General features: G+C 50.1%; 1 protein-coding gene across 1 annotated transcript in view; it reads right to left on the bottom strand.

The window, feature by feature from the left end:
* Positions 1-22,149, bottom strand: part of SH2D3A (SH2 domain containing 3A) — a 35,875-nt gene that overhangs the window by 7,247 nt on the left and 6,479 nt on the right. The window contains exons 3-8 of the mRNA XM_060253025.1: positions 20,637-21,046; positions 14,672-14,769; positions 10,754-11,313; positions 8,954-9,069; positions 7,433-7,604; positions 6,328-6,439 (exon numbers count right to left, since the gene is read on the bottom strand). Of these exons, the coding sequence (XP_060109008.1) occupies positions 6,328-6,439; positions 7,433-7,604; positions 8,954-9,069; positions 10,754-11,313; positions 14,672-14,769; positions 20,637-21,046 (1,468 nt within the window). The remainder of the gene's footprint in view (positions 1-6,327; positions 6,440-7,432; positions 7,605-8,953; positions 9,070-10,753; positions 11,314-14,671; positions 14,770-20,636; positions 21,047-22,149) is intronic.

Raw genomic sequence — 22,149 nt, 5'->3', positions numbered from 1 at the left:
AGCGACAGGGCTGGGAAAGATTTCTCCACCACCACCCCAAAAAACACAAGGCTCTACAACAAGGGAGGGACGGTGGCTCAGTGGCAGAGCATCTGCTTGGCAAGCAGGAGGTCCCAGGTTCAATCCCCACTGGCATCTCCAACTCAAAAGGGTCCAGGCAAAGAGGCATGAAAAACCTCAGCTGGAGACCCTGGAGAGCCATGAATGGGGCTATGGCTCAGTGGTAGAGCATCTGCTTGGGAAGCAGGAGGTCCCAGGTTCAATCTCCACTGGCATTTCCAACTCAAAAGGGTCCAGGCAAGGAGGCGTGAAGAACTTCAGCTTGAGACCCTGGAGAGCCATGAATGGGGCTCTGTGGGAGAGCATCTGCTTGGTAAGCAGGAGGTCCCAGGTTCAATCCCCACTGGCATCTCCAACTCAAAGGGGTCCAGGCAAAGAGGCATGAAAAACCTCACCCTGAGATCCAGGAGAGCCGCTGCCAGTCTGAGTAGACAAGACTGACTTAGATGGACCAAGGGGCTGATTCAGTACAAGTCAGCTTCATATGTTCATAACAGGGCTGGCCAAATTGTGGCTCAGAAGCCACATGCAGCTCTTTTACACATATTGTGTGGCTCCTGAAGCCCCCATCAGCCGGCCTGGAGAAGGCATTTGTCTCTTTAAATCCTTTCTCCAAGCCAAGCCAGCGGACAGCTTGGAGAACAGAAGAACCTAAGAGAAGCCCCGTTGGGTCAGGCCAGTGGCCCATCCAGTCCAACACTGTGTGTCGCACAGTGGCCAAAAAACCCAAGTGCCCTCAGGAGGTCCACCAGGTGCCCCCAGGAGGACACTAGAAGCCCTCCCACTATGTCCCCCAGCACCAAGAATACAGAGCATCCCTGCCCCAGACATAACATAAGAGAAGCCATGTTGGATCAAGCCAAGGGCCCATCCAGTCCAGTACTCTGTGTCACACAGTGGCCAAAAAAACCAGGTGCCCTCAGGAAGTCCACCAGGTGCCCTCAGGAGGACAATAGAATCCCTCCCACTATGCCCCCCAGCACCAAGAATACAGAGCATCACTGCCCCAGACATAAGAACATAAGAGAAGCCATGCTGGATCAGGCCAACAGCCCACCCAGTCCAGCACTCTGAGTCACACAATGGCCAAAGCCCAGGTGCCATCAGGAGGTCCACCAGCAGGGCCAGAATTCCAGAAGCCCTCCCACTGTTGCCTCCGTCAAGCACCCAGAATACAGAGCATCCCTGCCCCAGGCAGAGAGTTCCATCTACACCCTGTGGCTAATAGTCACTGATGGACCTCTGCTCCATACGGAGAATTCATTTAACGTTAAAGTAGCTTTCTTTCCACCTCTCTCTTCATCCTCCCTTCCCCCATCTACTTCCTTCCTTCCTTCCTGTTTTGTGGCGCTGAGCCATCTCACAGCAAGCAAATTATGCCAACCCTGATCTAGAAAAAGGACCAAACACGGACTCAAGATAAAGCCACTTCACAACTAAATGCTCAGAAAGCACCGAAGCAGCATGGACTGCTCTGGGAAGGTCCCAAGTGTGTTTTTTGTAAGCACAAGCTCAGTCCACTTCATCTGCATAATGACTGACGGCAGGAAAACATCCCATCCATAGTAGGGTTGCCAATCCCCAGGTGGAAGCAGGGGATCCCCTGGTTTGGAGGCCCTCCCCCCGCTTCAGGGTCATCAGAAAGCAGAGGGGGGAGGAAAATGTCTGCTGGGCACTCCATTATTCCCTATGGAGATCAATTCCCATAGGATATAATGGAGAATTGAGTCATGAGTGTCTGGGGCTCTGGGGGGGCTGTTTTTGGGGGCAGAGGCACCAGATTTTCAGCATAGCATCCAGCGCCTCTCCTCAAAACACCCTCCAAGTTTCAAAAAGATTGGACCAGGGGGTCCCATTCTATGAGTCCCCACAGTACGTGATCCTATCCATTATTTCTAATGGAGGGAAGGCATTTAAAAGGTGTGCGGTCCCTTTCAATCTGATGGCCAGAACTCCCTTCGGAGTTCAATTATGCTTGTCACATCCTTGCTCCTGGCTCCACCCCCAAAGTCTCCTGACTTCACCCCAAAGTCTCCTTGCTCCAACCCAATGTCTTTTGGCTCCACCCCAATGCCTCCTGGCTCCACCCCAAAGTCTCCTTGCTCCAACCCAATGTCTTTTGGCTCCACCCCAATGCCTCCTGGCTCCACCCCAAAGTCTCCTTGCTCCAACCCAATGTCTTTTGGCTCCATCCCAATGCCTCCTGGCTCCAACCCAAAGTCTTTTGGCTCCACCCCCAAACTCCCCAGATATTTCTTGAATTGAACTTGGCAGCTCTAATCCATAGTGAACCTCAGACTATGGGGAATTCCTGAAGACTTGTGGGTGGAGCCTGTGGTTCATGGAGATGAAGGACCTTGGTGGGGCACAATGCTACTGATTCCCCACCACCACCACCAAAACAGCCATTTTCTCCAGGGCAACTGATCTCTGTCGGCTGGAGAGCAGTTGTAATTCTGGGAGTTCTCCAGACCTTACCTGGAGGCTGGCAACCCTACCGGTGGCCCCTTGATGCAGTGATGGGGGAAGGGGCTGAACTGAACAAGCCAATCCTCAGGCCAGGTGCTTTGTTCAAAGAGCAACTTCCTTCCCCAAATCTGCATAACCAATTTGGGCTAATCTGAGGCTAACTGACACAATCCTTTGGACTCTGCAACACCACTACAAGGTGATATTTCAGACTGCTGCAAACTACACCAAGATCCTGGCTCCCCCCACCCCCCTTCCAGCTTTAAGCCACAGTTCCAGAGCGACCCACAAAGCAAGGCTGCAGTCAGCACACAGGGACTCTGGCTCAGTGGTAGAGCCAATGCTTGGCACGCAGAAGGTCCCTGGTTCAACCCCCAACATCTCCAGTTGGAAGGACCAGGTAGGAGATGATGGGAAAGACCTTCACCTGAGACCCTGGAGACCAATGGAGAGGGGACATGGCTTAGTAGTAGAGCCTCTGCTTAGCATGCAGAAGGTCCCAGGTTCAATTCCCGGGATCTCCAGTTGAAAGGACCAGGCAGGAGGTGATGGGAAAGACCTCAGCCTGAGACCCTGGCTCAGTGGCAGAGCCTCTGCTTGGCATGCAGAAGGTCCCAGGTTCAATCACCAGCATCTCCAGTTAGAAGGACCAGGCAGGAAGGGATGGGAAAGAACTTGACCTGAGACCCTGGCTCAGCGGCAGAGTCTCTCATTGGCATGCAGAAGGTCCCAGGTTCAATCCCCGGCATCTCCAGGTATAAGAACCAGGCAGGAGGTGATGGGAAAGACCTTGGCTTGAGACCCTGGCTCAATGGCACAGCCTCTGCGTGGCATGCAGAAGGTCCCAGGTTCAATCCTCACCATCTCCAGTTCAAAGGACCAGGCAGGAGGGGAGGAGAAAGACCTTGACCTGAGACCGTGGCTCAGTGGCAGAGCCTCTGCTTGGCATATAGAAGGTCCCAGGTTCAATCCCCGGCATCTCCTGCTAAAAGGACCAGGCAGGAGGTGATGGGAAAGACCTTGACCTGAAACCCTGGCTCAGGGGCAGAGCCTCTGCTTGGCAGGCAGAAGGTCCCAGGTTCAATCCCCGGCATCTCCAGTGAAAAGGACCAGGCAGGAGGTGATGGGAAAGACCTTGACCTGAAACCCTGGCTCAGTGGCAGAGCCTCTGCTTGGCAGGCAGAAGGTCCCAGGTTCAATCCCTGGCATCTCCAGTTCATAGGACCAGGCAGGAGGTGATATGAATGACCTGAGATGGCCCAGAGAGCTGCGGCCAGTCCAAGTAAACAATATGAACCAATGGTCTGATCCACTATAAGGCGGCCCCCATGTGTGTTCGCACGCGCTCCTCAAGACTACGATAGCACAGAAGTAAAGGGAGGGGGAAATGTGGGATGCTTTTCCTAAGTTAGTGCCTCCAAGAGAATCCCCAGGCAGACCGCAAAGACCGACCGACCATGCCTGCAAAGAAAGGACCCACGCTGCACGAACTCAAAAAAGCCTCAAGACCTTGCAGGAAATGCAAAACTGAGCTGCCATTTCGAAAAGTGAAAAAGTTTGCATTTTGTGCCCATCTGCGTAGGGCCGGTGAAGCCTCAGAAACCACAAAGGCTTCCCTTGATCATCCGGCAGGACGCTCGGTGCCCTGCAGAGGAATCAACCGCAGGCAAATCTGACGAAGGGGGACGGCTCTCGAAAGCTGGCGCCCTGAAAAATCTTGTTGGCTGCTCAGATGTGAACGGGACTCCGATCTCGCTGCAGGGAAACGGTGCCTGTTTTCTTACTCTTCCATCTTTTGGGCAGCAAGATTCCAGCCCAGGCAGACCTGAGAGACCGACAAGGTTTTGGGGGGAGGGGGTCTGAGCCTTCCAGAGTCAAAGCTCCTTTCGCCAGGTGCCTTCATCATTGCTTCTAAACCAGGGGTGTCAAACATGCAGTTCGGGGGTCAAATCAGGCCCCCAGAGGGCTCCTATCAGGCCCCTGAGCAACTGGCTGTCATCTGCTTCCTTCTCCCTCCCTCTTGCTTCCTTCTGCATCACAGCTTGCTTTGCCAGGCTTGCTCAATTGCACAGGAGCTACAGAGCAGTCTCTGTTTTCTCCATTGGCTGAGGCTCCTTGGGGAGGAAGGGGGGAGGAATAGCTGGCTTTGCCAGGCTCTCTCAGTTGCACAGCAGAGCTACTGAGATAAGCCTCTCTCCCTTCTGTTGGCTGAAGCTCCTTTCCCTCCTGGTCCCCTGGGGAAGGAAGGAGAGAGCCAGAGCTTCCTTTGCCCAGGTCCCTGGATCCCTTGGGAAAGATACAAAGAAAGAAGAAGAAGGAGAAGGAGAAGGAGATGAAGATGAAGATGATGATATTGGATTTATATCCCGCCCTCCACTTCGAAGAGTCTCAGAACGGCTCACAATCTCCTTTACCTTCCTCACCCACAACAGACACCCTGTGAGGTGGGTGGGGCTGGAGAGGGCTCTCACAGCAGCTGCCCTTTCAAGGACAACCTCTGCCAGAGCTACAGCTGACCCAAGGCCATGCTAGCAGGTGCAAGTGGAGGAGTGGGGAATCAAACCCGGTTCTCCCAGATAAGAGTCCGCACACTTAACCACTACACCGAACTGGCTCTTTCAACCACCCTTTCAAGGACAACCTCTGCCAGAGCTATGGCTGACCCAGGGCCATTCCAGCAGGTGCAAGTGGAGGAGTGGGGAATCCAACCCGGTTCTCCCAGATAAGAGAGTTCTGGCTGACCCAAGGCCATTCCAGCAGCTGCAAGTGGAGGAGGGGGGAATCAAACCCAGTTCTCCCAGATAAGAGTCCGCACACTTAACCACTACACCAAACTGGCTCTCCTTTACCTTCAAAGTACCTTTAACACCAACAAATGCTAATGCCTTAAGTGTGTTTTAATTTATTTTTTTTAAAAAATCTTTAATTATGTTTGTCCTGTGTCCTTTACAAAGTTTATACCCCTGCTACCTAGTCTTAAACAGGTACACATATGGTCCGAACCAACAAGGTCTCATTTTTGTCATAATAAATGGGTTTGACACCCCTGTCTAAACAACAAAGGAGAAAAACATACACCACAATACCAACATTAAACACAACTCCCGCTCTCTTACAAATTACTGCACTGTTTCTAAAGCTTGAATCTCCCACATCTCACAATTGTTACTCATCAAAAACCTTCGCCATTCATAACAATATAAAGTCCCACAATTGTTAAATGTTCAGTGTCCCAAAAAAATTCTCTCAAAGTGCAACAAATTCTCTTAAAGTCCAAACTGCATACTTGAAAGACCAAAGGTGCTTGTACAAAAGTGCTTGCAACATTCAGACTTCCATCTGTGAATATCATAGTGAAAGATATAAACAGGGGTGGAATTCTAGCAGGAGCTCTTTTGCATATTAGGCCACACACCCCCTGATGTAGCCAATACTGCAAGAGCTTCCAAGGCTCTTTTTTGTAAGCTCTTGAAGGATTGGCTCCATCAGGGGTGTGCGGCCTAATATGCAAAGGAGCTCCCGCTAGAATTCTACCCCTGGATAAAAGACATATTGTTAAGTTATAAGAACTTCGGTGATGTTTAATGCTATGATGCATTATGTAGAATGTGATGTTGTTCGTATGTTATACTATTTTATGTCGGAACTGTGAGTTTCTTCTAAATCCCTCGAGAAAGATCTTGGAAATGGAGTTCTACTGAAGCTGGCGTCGCCCTTGGAGGAGGCACAAGAAGTCTCTCTACCCAGTACGAAATGGAAGTTCGATTGTTACAAGCAGAAAAGCCAACCAAGACTCACCTTCGGCCCGGTTCAGGCGCCCCAAAAGGGGTTTGAGCTCCTTCTCGAAGGCAATGGCGCTCTGGGTGTGGTTCTGGCGCAGGTGCCGCCATGTCTGTTCTAGCCGCGTGATCTAGGAAGGGGAGGAGCAAACATACGTCCCTTGATTCACCCACCTACAGCTCTAGACGTTTGTGTCACACATAGGCTCCAGTGACATGAATCTGGTAAGGAGTTTTTTGTGGAAAACTAATTTTAGAGAGCGAAGCGCCCCATGGCGCAGAGTGGTAAAGCTGCAGTACTGCAGTCGGAGCCCTCTGCTCATGACCTGAGTTCAATCCCAGCAGAAGCTGGTTCAGGTAGCCAGCTCCAGGTTGGCTCAGCCTTCCATCCTTCCGAGGTCAGTCAAAGGAGTCCCCAGCTTCCTGGGGGGAAAGTGTAGATGACTGGGGAAGGCAATGGCAAACCACCCTGTAAAAAGTCTGCCGTGAAAACACTGTGAAAGCAACGTCACCCCAGAGTCGGAAATGACTGGTGCTCGCACAGGGGACTGCCTTTACCTTTAATTTTAGAGAGGCAGGTGTGGAGGGGTGGCTAGAAAACTAGTACAGGGGTGGTCAAAACTGCTTGACGTCAGAGCCACACAGAATAAACGTCAGATGCTTGAGTGTCACGAGGGAGGGAGGCAGGCAGGCAAATAGATGCGGGAGGGAGAGGTGGAAAGAAAGCAACTTTAATTTCAAATGCATTCTCCAAGTTGCTGGCTGGCTTGGCTTGGCAAAGTGATTGAAAGAGACAAATTCATTCTCCAAGCCGTCTAACTGGGTGAGGGTGGGGCTTCGAAAGTCACACAATATGTGTCAAAGAGCCCTGAAAGTCCCAGGTTCAAATCCCTACCATGCCATGGAAGCCCACTGGGTGACCTTGGGGCAGTCACGCCCTCTCAGCCTAACCTACCTCACAGGATTGTTAGGTGGCAGCACTTGGTAAGGCCCCCCTGAGTCGTGACTAGGGGAGAGGCAGAGAGACAAATTGGCCCGGCCCCCTAAAGGCGTGGGAGGCCACAGGCCAGTGCCTACTCAGCCTATGTGCGAATCCAGCCCGGCAGCCTCCCTCCCTCCCTTACCTGGGGCAGCTGCAAGGCCTCCATCACGGCAGAGAAGGCAAAGAGGTCCCCCGCTGAGCGCCAGAGTTCCACAGCCACCTGGATGATCTTGTGCAAGGCAGCGGCCCGCTCGGCCACAGCCCCCGTGCAGCCCAGGATGTCCACGGCAATGCCCAGGGCGATCAGGTGGTGCCTGCAGGGGGCCAAGGAGCACAGCTTCTGTCAGAGCTCTCTCAGCTCCACCTACCTCTCAGGGTGTCTGTCTCCTGAGAACCAGTTTGCTGTAGTGGTTAAGTGTGCGGACTCTTATCTGGGAGAACCGGGTTTGATTCCCTACTCCTCCACTTGCAGCTGCTGGAAGGGACTTGGGTCAGCCAGAGCTCTGGCAGAGGTTGTCCTTGAAAGGGCAGCTTCTGTCAGAGCTCTCTCAGCCCCACCCACCTCACAGGGTGTCTGTTCTGGGAGGAGAAGATACAGGAGATTCTGAGCCATTCTGAGACTCTTGAGATTCAGAGTAATGGGCGGGATATAAATCCAATATCATCTTCTTCTTCTTGCTTGATACCAACCAGCTCCAGGAGGTGGCTCAGACCAAGCTTCCTTTCTCTCCACTGCCTCCCCCTCACCGGCACCTTCCTGCCCCACACCATGACTGTGCAGGGATGCTGTGGGGCACCAGAGGGCAATTTGGCCCTAAGTCACTTGTGACTTGACAGCACATTACACACACACACACACCACACACACTCTAGATCAGGGGTTCAAACATGCAGCCCAGGGGCCAGGTCAGGCCCCCTGAGGGCTCCTACCAGGCCCCCGAGTAACTGGCTGTCATCTGCTTCCTTCTGCATCACAGCTTGCTTTGCCAGGCTTGCTCAATTGCACAGGAGCTGCACAGCAAAACCTCTACTTTCTCCATTGGCTGAGGCTCCTCAGTGTTGGCTGAGGAGGGAGGGAGCAATAGTTTGCTTTGCAGGCTCTCTCAATCTCACAGCAGAGCTACTGAGCCAAGCCTCTCTTCCTTCTGTTGGCTGAGGCTCGTCCCTTGCGGAGGAAGGGGGACAGGCAGAGTTTGAGTTTCCAGGCTATCACAATCCCACAGCAGAACTACTGAGTCAAGCCTCTCTTCCTTCTATTGGCTGAGGCTCCTCCCCCTCCTGGTCCCCTGGGGAAGGAAGGAAAGAGCCAGAGCTTCCTTTGCCCAGTTCCCTGGCTCCCATGGGAGAGATACAAAGAAAGCACCTTTAAGGCCGAGTGCTAACATTTTAAGCATGTTTTAAGCTTTTAAAAAAATATATATGTTTGTCTGTGTCCTTTATAAAGTTTATACCTCTGCAACCTAATCTTAAATAGGGACACACATGGCCCGGCCCAACAAGGTCTCATTTATGTCAGATCTGGCCCTCATAACAAATGAGTTTGTTAAGAGTTTGCCCTAGATGAAACAGGAATGACACTTCTGAAAAATATGCCACCCCTCTGCCCTCTGCCCTGTGCAGTGTCAACCCCAAGGGCCAACAGAGATGCCCCCGGAGTTGGTACCTTTCCAGCAAGTCCTTCCGCAGCTGCTGCCCCTGAGGAAGCGTTATGAGCTCCAGGCCTGAGCCGACCCCCATGGCCTGCCGCTGCTCCTTGGAGACTCCCGTGATCCTGGCGGCCTGAGAGAGAGAGAGAGCCAGAGAAAGGGGGAGAGACAGAGGGAGAGCCAGAGAGAGGGGGAGAGAGAGCCAGAGGGGGGGAGAGGGAGAGAGAGCAAGAGAGAGGGGGAGAGACAGAGGGAGAGCCAGAGAGAGGGGGAGAGAGAGACAGAGAGAAGGGGAGAGAGAGACAGAGAGAGGGAGGGAGGGAGAGAGAGAGAGACAGAGGGAGAGCCAGAGAGAGGGGGAGAGAGAGCCAGAGGGGGGGAGAGGGAGAGAGAGCCAGAGAGAGGGGGAGAGACAGAGGGAGAGCCAGAGAGAGGGGGAGAGAGAGACAGAGAGAGGGGGAGAGAGAGACAGAGAGAGGGAGGGAGAGAGAGAGAGACAAAGGGAGAGCCAGAGAGAGGGAGAGAGACAGAGAGAGAGAGGTAGACAGAGAGAGAGCCAGAGAGAGGGGGAGAGACAGAGGGAGAGCCAGAGAGAGGGGGAGAGAGAGCCAGAGGGGGGGAGAGGGAGAGAGAGCCAGAGAGAGGGGGAGAGACAGAGGGAGAGCCAGAGAGAGGGGGAGAGAGAGCCAGAGGGGGGGGAGAGGGAGAGAGAGCCAGAGGGGGGGGAGAGGGAGAGAGAGCCAGAGAGAGGGGGAGAGACAGAGGGAGAGCCAGAGAGAGGGGGAGAGAGAGCCAGAGGGGGGGGAGAGGGAGAGAGAGCCAGAGAGAGGGGGAGAGACAGAGGGAGAGCCAGAGAGAGGGGGAGAGAGAGCCAGAGGGGGGGGGAGAGGGAGAGAGAGCCAGAGAGAGGGGGAGAGACAGAGGGAGAGCCAGAGAGAGGGGGAGAGAGAGCCAGAGAGAGGGAGAGAGAGAGACAGAGAGAGGGAGGGAGAGAGAGACAAAGGGAGAGCCAGAGAGAGGGAGAGAGCCAGAGAGAGAGAGGTAGACAGAGAGAGAGCCAGAGAGAGGGAGAGAGAGACAGGGCATTGAGGCCAACGACAACAAAAGAATAAAGCAGCCCGCACACACGCATTTAGCTTTAAAAGTGACCTTAATTATCTAGTGAGGAAAGGGTAACTTGGAAAGTCTAAGAAAACAAGAAAGGATAAACATCCTATCTGACGTCTCTAACCACATGTTTACTCTCTGAGGTCTAAAAAGCAACCGGTAAGGAAGGCCAGAGATTCAGACCAAGGGTCATACAGTTGTAACCCAATGCTTTCTTTTCTCCCCAGTCTGTCCCCAATATATTGATTACCCAATCAGAACATTCTAATACTAGCTATATCCAATAGCTATCCAATACTGATGGTGGAAAACAGGAAGGCCTGGTGTGACTTGGTCCATGGGGTCGCAAAGAGTCGGACTGTGCGAATGAACAACAAATACTAGCTAACATGCATATGGACACCCAGCTTCTGGCGGCAAATATGCCCAGAGCACCCCACTGGCTCTCACTCACTAAGACATCCACATGCATAAACAATTAGTTATCTCTTGGCATCAGGAAGTGAAGTTGCCAGAACCCAACAGGAAGAGGAAGAAGACGACGCCTCTCCCCTGGAGAAGTCAGTGGACAGCCAAGATGTCAAGCTAGATCCCAGGATGAGGCAAAAACCATCAGCCTCAGTTCTCCCATCTGTAAATGGGCTTTAAGAAGAGGAGCACCAGCCTCAGAACAGGTGATCGGCCGCGAGGGGGGGGGGGGTTGTACTCACCTGACAGTCCACCTGCAGGATATGAAAGGCCGTCGTCCGGCAGTCGTGCTGGGCAAAGAGGCTCTTGAGGTTTCGGAGGGCCTTGGGGTCCAAGGGCTTATTGTCCGGCGGCAAAAGCAGCGAGCGGAAGAGGCGGGGCTGGAAGGAGGAGACGGTCTCCAGGAGGGGCCGCTCAAACCCCGGTTCCTCCACCGCGTCCCCCGTCTGGGGAGAGGGCAAAGACCCGTCCGAGTCCAGGAACCCAAAAGTGGTCTCTGTGATGTGAGCCCGGCCGCGCCATCTCTCCTCCGCCTGCAGGCGTTCCACGTGACTTCGGGGGCCTTCGGGGGCTCTGGGGACCAGTTCACAGTAGTCGCTCACCAGCACGGAGGGGGCACGGAGGGGTTTGGGAGGGGCCTTGGAATGCAGTCGCCCCTCAGAGCCACTCAGCGCCAGGCCCCCATGGGCATGAGAGGTCGGGGTTTTCGGCCGAAGGATGGGGTCACTGCCCGTGCGGAAGACAGGAGACAAAGGAGGGAGAGAGTTGCGGTCTTGGGCCCCGGGGGAAGGTTCTGGACTGCCTGCAGGTGGAAGAAAGAACAGAAATTGATGGGGCAGATGTGATTGTTTCAGTCAAGCAGCAGAAGAACTCAACTCAACTGGAAAAACTGGGCTGAAACCAATTAAACCAATTTTAACTGGGATAAATGTAAAGTTTTGGTAGGAAAAATCCAGTGCATGGCTATAGGATGGGGGAGACTTGTCTGGGCAGTAGTCTGTGCAAAAAGGATCTAGGGGTCTTAGTGGACCATATGCTGAACATGAGTCAACAGTGTGATGCAGTGGCTAAAAAGGCCAATGCCATTTTGGGCTGTATCAACAGAAGTAGAGTGTCCAGATCATGTGATGTGATGGTATCGCTTTACTCTGCTCTGGTAAGACCTCCCCTGGAGTACTGTGTTCAGTTTTGGGCACCACATTTTAAGAAGGGTATAGACAAGGTGGAATGGGTCCAGAGGAGGGCGACAAAGATGTTGAGGGGTCTGGAGACCAAGTCCTATGAAGAAAGGTTGAAGGAGCTGGGCATGTTTAGCTTGGAGAGGAGGTAGCTGAGAGGTGATAGGATCACCATCTTCAAGGATTGAAGGGCTGTCATATGGAGGATGGTGTGGAATTGTTTTCTGTGGCCCCAGAAGGTAGGACTAGAACCAATGCGTTGAAATTAAAACAGAAGAGTTTTTGACTAAACATCAGGAAGAACTTCCTGACCATTAGAGCGGTTCCTCAGTGCAACAGGCTTCCTCCTTGGGAGGTGGTGGGCTCTCCTTCCTTGGAGGTTTTAAACAGAGGCTAGATGGCCATCTGACAGCAATGTGGATCCTGTGAATTTAAGGGGAGGTGTTTGTGAGTTTCCTGCATTGTGCAGGAGGTTGGACTAGATGACCCTGGAGGTCCCTTCCAACTCTAGGATTCTACGATTCCTGACCGTTAGAGCGGTTCCTCAGTGGAACAGGCTTCCTCCTTGGGAGGTGGTGGGCTCTCCTTCCTTGGAGGTTTTTCAACAAAGGCTACATGGCCATCTGACAGCAATGCAGATCCTGTGAATTTAGGGAGAGGGATTTGTGAGTTTACAGCGGTTCCTCAGTGCAAGAGGCTTCCTCCTCGGGAGGTGGTGGGCTCTCCTTCCTTGGAGGTTTTTCAACAGAGGCTAGATGGCCATCTGACAGCAATGAAGATCCTGTGAATTTAGGGGGAGGTGGTTGTGAGTTTAGAGCGGTTCCTCAGTGGAACAGGCTTCCTCCTCGGGAGGTGGTGGGCTCTCCTTCCTTGGAGGTTTTAAACAGAGGCTAGATGGCCATCTGACAGCAATGCGGATACTGTGAATTTAGGGGGAGGTCTTTGTGAATTTCCTGCACTGTGCAGGGGGCTGGACTAGATGACCTCTATGATTCCAGGGTTCTCAGTCCAGGGGCACCTGAGAGTTCTTCATTTTTAGCAACCCCCCTCCCGCCTTCTGATTGCAACACAAGGACCGGGGGAGTTCCATTCCAACTTGTATCCGCCAAAAGAAGCTTTGCTTCTCAAAAGCTCACCCCTCTGAAAATCTTATTGGCCCCCGTAGCTACTCGACTGAAGTCTAGGTCTAATTTGGGGAAGAACAGGAAGCTGTCAAGCTTCACCCCCCCCCCCCCTCCTCAAATTTAGCACTCCAGTCACCCAAACAAAGAATACATTCCTCACAGCACTTTCTGCAGGGAATGCAGCACACGCAGCTCCGGAAAGGAGTCTGTAATAATACCCTCAGCACCATGGGAAAACCACATGGGGAAGAGGAGGTGCCTCTCTGTTCCTGAGCAGAATCAGACCCCCACGGCTCTTTAAAAGGCCGCTCCCTGCAGCTCCAGCGTGACCACAGAGAATGGAAGTTGAGCCCAGGGCAATCAGACTCATTAAAAATCAGGACGCCTCATTAGATCCCAAGTTGCATTCATATTGCTCCACCCGGACATGTGTCATTCCAGCAGGCTGGAAATGGAGGAGCTTTTAAAAAAAACGAGGTTGACAAGATTCTGCCTGGGATGGAGAAGGTAGAGAAAGAAGTCCTTTTCTCCCTTTCCCACAATACAAGAACTCGTGGGCATTCAATGAAATTGCTGAGCAGTCAGGTTAGAACGGATAGAAGGAAGTACTTCTTCACCCAAAGGGTGATTAACAGTGGAATTCACTGCCACAGGAGGTGGTGGCAGCTACAAGCATAGCCAGCTGTAAGAGGGGATTGGATAAAAATATGGAGCAGAGGTCCATCAGAGGCTCTTAGCCACAGCATATTGTTGGAACTCTCTTTCTGGGGCAAGTGATGCTCTGTCTTCTTGGTGCTGGGGGGAGCCACAGTGGGAGGGCTTCTAGTGTCCCGGCCCCACTAAAGGACCTCTTGATAGCACCTGGGGTTTTTTTGGCCACTGTGTGACACAGAGTGTTGGACTGGATGGGCCCTTAGCCTGATCCGACATGGCTTCTCTTATGTTCTTATGTCTGGGGCAGTGATGCTCTGCATTCTTGGTGCTTGGGAGGGCACAGTGGGAGGGCTTCTGGCGTCCTGGCCCCACTGGTGGATCTCCTTAAAGCATAGACAGCTTCCAGTGGGGGTTAGATAAAAATAGGGAGCAGAGGTCTATCAGTGGCTATTAGCCACAGTGTGTATATATGTGTGTGTGTATATATATATATATAATTTTTTTGGCCACTGTGTGACACAGAGTGTTGGACTGGATGGGCCATTGGCCTGATCCAACATGGCTTCTCTTATGTTCTTATGTCTGGGGCAGTGATGCTCTGTATTCTTCGTGCTTGGGAGGGGGCACAGTGGGAGGGCTTCAAGTGTCCTGGCCCCACTGGTGGACTTCCTGAGGACACCTGGGTTTTTTAGCCACTGTGTGACACAGAGTGTTGGACTGGAGGAGCCACTGGCCTGATCCAACATGGCTTCTCTTATGTGACACAGAGTATTGGACTGGATGGGCCACTGGCCTGATCCAACATGGCTTCTCTTATGTTCTTATGTGACACAGAGTGTTGGACTGGAGGGGCCACTGGCCTGATCCAACATGACTTCTCTTATGTTCTTATGTAACACAGAGTGTTGGACTGGAGGAGCCACTGGCCTGATCCAACATGGCTTCTCTTATGTTCTTAAAATTGCTGATTAAAAAATACACCAATCCTAAACCAAATGAGCCAAGGAGAGAGCCTGTCGTTAACAAAGCCCATTCTTTTATTGCAGAGCAGCGGGGAATGTTCAGGGGGGAGTCAGGCATGAGATTATGGGCTTGGAATCCCTTGTTCTGCACCCCAGACAGGGTTGTAACTGAATTCAGCACCGTACCCTGCAGTGTGTTCCAACCTGCATGACCCAACCTCCCCTCCCCGCACCACACTCACCGGTCAGCAAGTTGCTGTCTGAATGAGCAGAGGGCAGGGAGGGTTTCCGGTCCAGCTGGTCGAGGCTGCTGGGGTCACTCCCGCTGCGGTCTTTGGTCCTGCCGGGTCAGAGGGGGAAACAATGAGATGCTTTCACGGAGCAGCCCACGCCCCTCCTGCCCTGCAAAGAGTTCAAATTGTGCCCAGGCTCCCCAGAAAAGGGAAGAACTCCACCCCAAGGCATGACAACTGATGAGCTGAGCCCTCTCAAATTGCTCAGACACCAAACAAAAGAGAAAGAACTGATGTAGAATCACAGAGTTGGAAGGGACCTCCAGGGTCATCTAGACCAGCCCCCTGCACAATGCAGGGAACTCACAAACACTTCCCCCTAAATTCACAGGATCTTCATTGCTGTCAGATGGCCATCTAGCCTCTGTTTAAAAGCCTCCAAGGAAGGAGAGCCCACCACCTCCTGAGGAAGCCTGTTCCACAGAGGAATTGCTCTAACAATCAGGAAGGTCATAGAATCCTAGAGTTGAAAGGGATCTCCAGGGTCATCCAGTCCAACCCCCTGCAGAATGCAGGAAACTCACAAACCCCTCCCCCTAAATTCACAGGATGTTCATTGCTGTCAGATGGCCATCTAGCCTCTGTTCAAAAACCTCCAAGGAAGGAGAGCCCACCACCTCCCAAGGAGGAAGCCTGTTCCACTGAGGAACCGCTCTAAACTCACAAATAGAAAAAATAGAGGAACAAGCAGGATTTCTTCCCAGGAGACAAATTAGAGATAATATCAGAACAGTTGTAAATATTGTAGAATATTATGAAAGATATCCAGAAAAAGAAGTTGCATTATTTTTTGTGGATGCAGAGAAAGACTTTGATAATTTGAACTGGGACTTTATGGTTGCAGTGATGGAAAAATTGAGATTGGGGGAAAGTTTTATAAGAATGGTGAAAGCAGCGTATACTGAACAGTGTGCAAAACTCTGTATAAATGCAGATCTAACAGAAAATATGAAAATTAGTTAAGGTACAAAACAAGGTTGCCCCCTCTCTCCATTGTTGCTTATAATGACTTTAGAAATTCTGCTGATGCAAATTCAAGAAGACAAACAAATAGAAGGATTGAAGTTGAAAGGTTTTACTTATAAATATGGAGCATTTGCAGATGATGTAATGTTTAGAAATGAAAACCCCATACAAGTAACACCATTGTTTTTATGCAAGATACAAGAATACAGAGAACTGGCGAGATTTTACATTAATAAAGAAAAGTCGAAAATTTTATGTAAAAATATGCAAATGAGTAAACAAAAAGAATTACAGAGTCTAACAGAATGTGAAGTTACTTCTAAAGTAAAATATCTGGGTGTGGATATTACAATGAAAAATATTGATTTATATAAAAATAACTATGAAAAGCTACGGCGCCAAATTGATGGAGATTTGTTAAGATGAAACAAGCTTAATTTGTCATTGCTAGGTAGAATAGCCGCAGTTAAAATGAATATTCTACCAAGAATCATGTATTTATTTCAAACAATTCCAATAGTGAAAGATAACAAGCGATTCAATAAGTGGCAAAGGAAGATTTCGGAATTTGTGTGGGCTGGGAAGAAACCAAGAATTAAAATGAAAATTTTAACAGATGCAAAAGAAAGAGGAGGGTTTCAACTACCAGATCTAAAGTTATATCACGAAGCAGTATGTTTGGTGTGGATAAAAGAATGGGTAACGTTATTAAACAGAAAACTTTTAATATTGGAAGGTCATGGAAATATATTTGGCTGGCACGCATATATGTATTATGGGAAGAATAAGATGGATGGTCTTTTCTCTCATCACTATATAAGAAGAAACGTTAAATATGTGGACAAAATACAAAAAATATGGAGATGAGAGGAAACCGTTGTGGATTGTGCCAACAGAAGCAATAAAAATATCTTTGGAGATGGGTGAAGAAAAATGGTTATCATGCAGTCAAATATTAAAAATACAAGGAGGTAAGATAGAATTAAAAAAACATCTGAAGAGTTAACTAATAAGTCTGACTGGTTTCAAATGCAGCAAATTAAGAGCTTAGTGGAAAATGATGTTAAAAATGATGGAATAAGAAAAGAGCAAACTGAGTTGAAAAAAAGTTCTGCTGGAAGATAACGACAAGCTGATTTCAAAAATATATAAGTTACTACTGAAATGGTCTACTGAAGATGAAGTAGTAAAATCTCAAATGATAAAGTGGGCAATTAATGTAAATAAAGAAATACAGATGGAATCTTGGGAATACTTATGGAAGAACTCGATGAAGATATCAACATGTTATAATATTAAAGAAAACCGTTTTAAAATGCTATACAGATGGTATATGACTCCAAAAAACCTGGCAAAAATGAACAATAAGATGTCAGATAGGTGATGGAAATGTAAAAAGCATGAAGGTTCTTTCTAACATATGTGGTGGACTTGTGAAAAAGCAAAGCAATTTTGGCAAATGATTCAACAAGAAATTAAAAAAAATATTGGGATATGAATTCAAGAGAATTCCAGAGACTTTCTTATTGGGATTACAAATGGATAAGTTTCCAAAGCAAGATAGAACTATAATTTGGTACTTACTTTCAGCTGCTAGGACACTGTATGCACAGTTGTGGAAGCAAGATAAAATACCAGAAAAATGGGATTGGATTGTAAAAGTTATGTCATGGAGTGAAATGGACAAACTTACAAGAATCTTAAAAGACTATGAGATGGAAGGATTTAAAATGGAGTGGGAAAAATTCAGAAGATATATAGAAAAAGAATGGAAAATAAAAGGTCATTGGACAATTTTTGATAATAATAATTGAATGTTAAAAGTGTTAAAAGTGAAGAATGAAGGTGACCTATAATAACTGAGTTGGGGCTATATAAGATATATTAGAAATGTATTTCTTTTTTGTAGAATAATATTTAGAATTCTTGTTTTTTTATTGTAATAAGATTCTTAAGAGATAAGGTTACCTTTTTATTATAAGTATTTTAAGTAAATGACATCGGCGGGGGTCAAGATATGGGGGGAGGAGAGGAAAAAAAAGAGTAATTTATGGGATAGAAGTTGGTTATTACTAATACTTTATTAGATATGATTACCATATGTTACTAAATAAAACTGTTGTTTTATAAACTCACATATACCTCCCCCTAAATTCACAGGATCCTCATTGCTGTCAGATGGCCATCTAGCTTCTGCTTTAGAAACCTCCTCCAAGGAAGGAGAGCCCACCACCTCCCAAGGAGGAAGCCTGTTCTACTGAGGAACCGAGTCTAAACTCACAAATACCTCCCCCTAAATTCACAGGATCCTCATTGCTGTCAGATGGCCATCCAGCCTCTGTGGAAAAACCTCCAAGGAAGGAGAGCCCACCACCTCCCAAGGAGGAAGCCTGTTCCACTGAGGAACCGCTCTGACAGTCAGGAAGTTCTTCCTCATGTTGAGCCAGAAACTCTTTTGATTTAATTTCAACCCAGTGGTTCTGGTCCTACCTTCTGGGGCCACAGAAAACAATTCCACACCATCCTCTCTAGGATAGCCCTTCAAGGACTTGAAGATGCTGATCCTATCACCTCTCAGCCGCCTCCTCCCCAGGCAAAACATCCCCAGCTGCTTCAACCTTTCCTCATAGGACTTGATCTCCAAACCCCTCCCCATCTTCGTCGCCCTCCTCTGGACCCCTTCCAGCTTGTCTAGATCCTTCTTAAAATGTGGTGCCCAAAACTGAACACAAGACTCCAGGTGACGTCTTACCAGAGCAGAGTATTTCCTTCCTTTCTTACAATGTTATATTTTGGACCAGATATTCTGGTTCAGCAGAACAGTTAGTGCAAGAAGTCACCATCTCTGGGGCGGGGGGAGGGGCAGTAGGCCAGCGTGATCCTTATTCTGGGCAAAGGTTTCAACATGAGGAACATGCAGTCTAGTCTGGCTATACCATCAATGTCCCCTCTTAGCTCAGTTAGTTTAAGCGAAAAAGGTCAAGGTCGTCCCCTGTGCAAGCACCAGTCGTTTCCGACTCTGGGGTGACGTTGCTTTCACGTTTTCACAGCAGACTTTTTACGGGGTGGTTTGCCCTTGCCTTCCCCAGTCCTCTACACTTCCCCCCCCCCAAAAAAACTGGATATTCATTTTACCGACCTCAAAAGAATGGAAGGCTGAGTCAACTTGGAGCTGGCTACCTGAACCCAACTTCTGCCGGGATCGAACTCAGGTCGTGAGCAGAGGGCTCCGACTGCAGTACTGCAGCTTTACCACTCTGCGCCACGGGGCTGCTTAGTGCGAGCTAGCTCACTGTTTAGACTCCGTCTCACACAATTTTGTCTTCGCTCAGGATAAATGGCCCCAGAGCAAAGTAATTGATGCAGGAGCTCACAACTTGAATGCCAGCAGCTCACGAAGTAGAATTTTTGCTCACAAGACGCCACAGCTTAGAGAGAGTGTTGACTACCATCTGTGCCTGTTGTCTTGAACACGTGCTGCATTGGTCCATCCAGGGGTGGAATTCTAGCAGGTGTTCCTTTGCATATTAGGCCACACCCCTCTGATGTAGCCAATCCTCCAAGAGCTTACAAAAAAGAGCCTTGCAAGGTCTTGGAGGATTGGCTACATCAGGGGGTGTGGCCTAATATGCAAAGGAACTCGGCTGGAATTCCATCCCTGGGTCCATCACAGTCAGTATTGTCTACTCAGGCTGGCAGCAGCTCTCCAGGGTCTCAGGCAAAGAAAGGTCTTTCCCATCCCCTTCTGCCTGGTCCATTTTAATTGGAGATGCCGGGGATTGAACCTGGGACCTTCTGCATGCCAAGCAGAGGCTCTGCCACTGAGCCAGGGTCTCAGGTCAAGGTCTTTCCCATCACCTCCTGCCCGGTCCTTTTAACTGGAGATGCTGGGGATTGAACCTGGGACCTTCTGCATGCCAAGCAGAGGCTCTGCCACTGAGCCAGGGTCTCAGGTCAAGGTCTTTCCCATCCCCTCCTGTCTGGTCCTTTTAACTGGAGATGCTGGGGATTGAACCTGGGACCTTCTGCATGCCAAGCAGAGGCTCTGCCACTGAGCCAGGGTCTCAGGTCGGGGTATTTCCCATCCCCTCCTGCCTGGTCCTTTTAACTGGAGATGCTGGGGATTGAACCTGGGACCTTCTGCATGCCAAGCAGAGGCTCTGCCACTGAGCCAGGGTCTCAGGTCAAGGTCTTTCCCATCCCCTTCTGCCTGTTCCTTTTAACTGGAGATGCCGGGGATTGAACCTGGGACCTTCTGCATGCCAAGCAGAGGCTCTGCCACTGAGCCAGGGTCTCAGGTCAAGGTCTTTCCCGTCACCTCCTGCCTGGTCCTTTCAACTGGAGATGCCAGGGACAGAACCTGGGTCCTTCTGCATGCCAAGCAAAGGCTCTGCCACTGAGCCAGGATCTCAGGTCAAGGTCTTTCCCATCACCTCCTGCCTGGTCCTTTCAACTGGAGATGCTGGGGATTGAACCTGGGACCTTCTGCATGCCAAGAAGAGGCTGCACCGCTGAGCCAGGGTCTCAGGTCAAGGTCTTTCCCATCCCCTCCTGCCTGGTCCTTTGAACTGGAGATGCCGGGGATCGAACCTGGGACCTTCTGCATGCCAAGCAGAGGCTCTGCCACTGAGCCAGGGTCTCAGGTCAAGGTCTTTCCCGTCACCTCCTGCCTGGTCCTTTCAACTGGAGATGCCGGGAATTGAACCTGGGACCTTCTGCATGGCGAGCAGAGGCCCTGCCACTGAGCCAGGGTCTCAGGTCAAGGTCTTTCCCATCCCCTCCTGCCTTGTCCTTTCTACTGGAGATGCCAGGGACTGAATCTGGGACCTTCTGAATGCCAAGCAGAGGCTCTGCCACTGAGCCACAGCCCAACCCCACCACTTGACCTAACATCATTCCCTTTTTATGGGCAGGGAACTGAGGCCAAGTTGGTGAGAGATTTCCATACCGGAGCAGGTTCGCCTCCACCATTTCCTCACTGGCTGTGCGGAAACTGAACCGTCGAGCGGGCGCACCGTCCTTCTTGATGGGTCCAGGGGGCTGGCTGTAGCGTTCCTCCAGCCAACGGAGCGGCACAGTCCTGTTGACAGGCCGGGACACCACGGCTCCCGAGGAGTCCGAGACGACCTTCCGGTTGCCCACGTAGAAACGCACCAAGGCCGGCACGTTGTCGAACTGCTCCTGCTCGAACTGGAAGAGGGTGCGGGAATAACCCTTCCTGGGACGAAGGACCACCCGGATGATCTTGAAGTGCAGGGCCTGGCCGCTCCAGAAGCAGGAGAGCACGTAGTCTCCCGTGCTGGACCGCGAGTCGCGGATCAGGAATTCTCCGTCCTCCTGTAGCAGGGACTCCGCATCCTAAAATCCCCCAAAGGTGGGATGGAGAGAGAGAGAGAGAGAGAGAGAGAAGAATCATCAGGTGTATCAAACACGCAGCCTGATGGCCAAATCAGGCCCTTGAAGGCCTCTTATCAGGCCCCTGAGCAACTGGCTGTCATCTGCTTCCTTCTCCCTTTCTCTTGCTTCCTTCTGCATCACAGCTTGCTTTGCAAAGCTTGCCCAATCGCACAGGAGCTACAGAGCAAAATGTCAAGCATGAGATGTCAAAATAACCAGTCCTTGGGTTTTGAAACAAAGTTAGGTTTATTGATAATCCATGAGGCTCATTTGAGCTGAAGATTGGGACTGATACTTTGTAACACCAGAATACAAGCTTTAAAATGGCACATCAAAGGTTCTATAAATAATTCTACATTCACATGTGAAATTCACACTCTGGGTTCCTTATCTCTATTGCGGCTATCGCATCCTGGATTCAGGCCTTGCTAGGCCTGGGAACAAGTCCCAGGAGGTCTTATCTTCAAAGAGGACATTCCTGCATCTGTTAGTAAAAGCGAAAGAAGAAAGGTGGGGGCTGCTACTTGGATGTGCTCACATTTTAACTTTGGGTTAGTAACATTTCTACCATCTAAATTCTCTAACATAAGAAAAATAATTCTAAGGTCTGACTCCAGCAATATAGAAGGGGTATACAGTGCTTGACACAAAACCTCTATTTTCTCCATTGGCTGAGGCTCCTCCCTTGGGGAGGAAGAGGGGGAGGCAGAGCTTGCTTTGCCAGGCTCTCTCAATCACCCAGCAGAGCTGCTGAGCCAAGCCTCTCTTCCTTCTATAGGCTGAGTCTCCTCCCCCTCCTGGTTCCCTGGGGAAGGAAGGAAAAAGCCATAGCTTCCTTTGCCCAGTTTCCTGGCTCTCATGGGAAAAATACAAAGAAAGCACCTTTAAGACCAACAAATGCTAATGTTTTAAGCATGTTTTAAGTTTTTTTAAAAAAATCTTTAATTGTGCTTGTCTGTGTCTTTTATAAAGTTTATATCTCTGCTACCTGGCCTTACATTTTATGACACACAGGATCCGGCCCAACAAGGTCTCATTTATGTCAGATCCGGTCCTCATAACAA

Source organism: Heteronotia binoei, chromosome 13 (assembly GCF_032191835.1).
Source record: "Heteronotia binoei isolate CCM8104 ecotype False Entrance Well chromosome 13, APGP_CSIRO_Hbin_v1, whole genome shotgun sequence".
In the NCBI taxonomy this organism is placed as follows: domain Eukaryota; kingdom Metazoa; phylum Chordata; class Lepidosauria; order Squamata; family Gekkonidae; genus Heteronotia; species Heteronotia binoei.
This window is presented reverse-complemented; position numbering and strand designations above follow the sequence as displayed.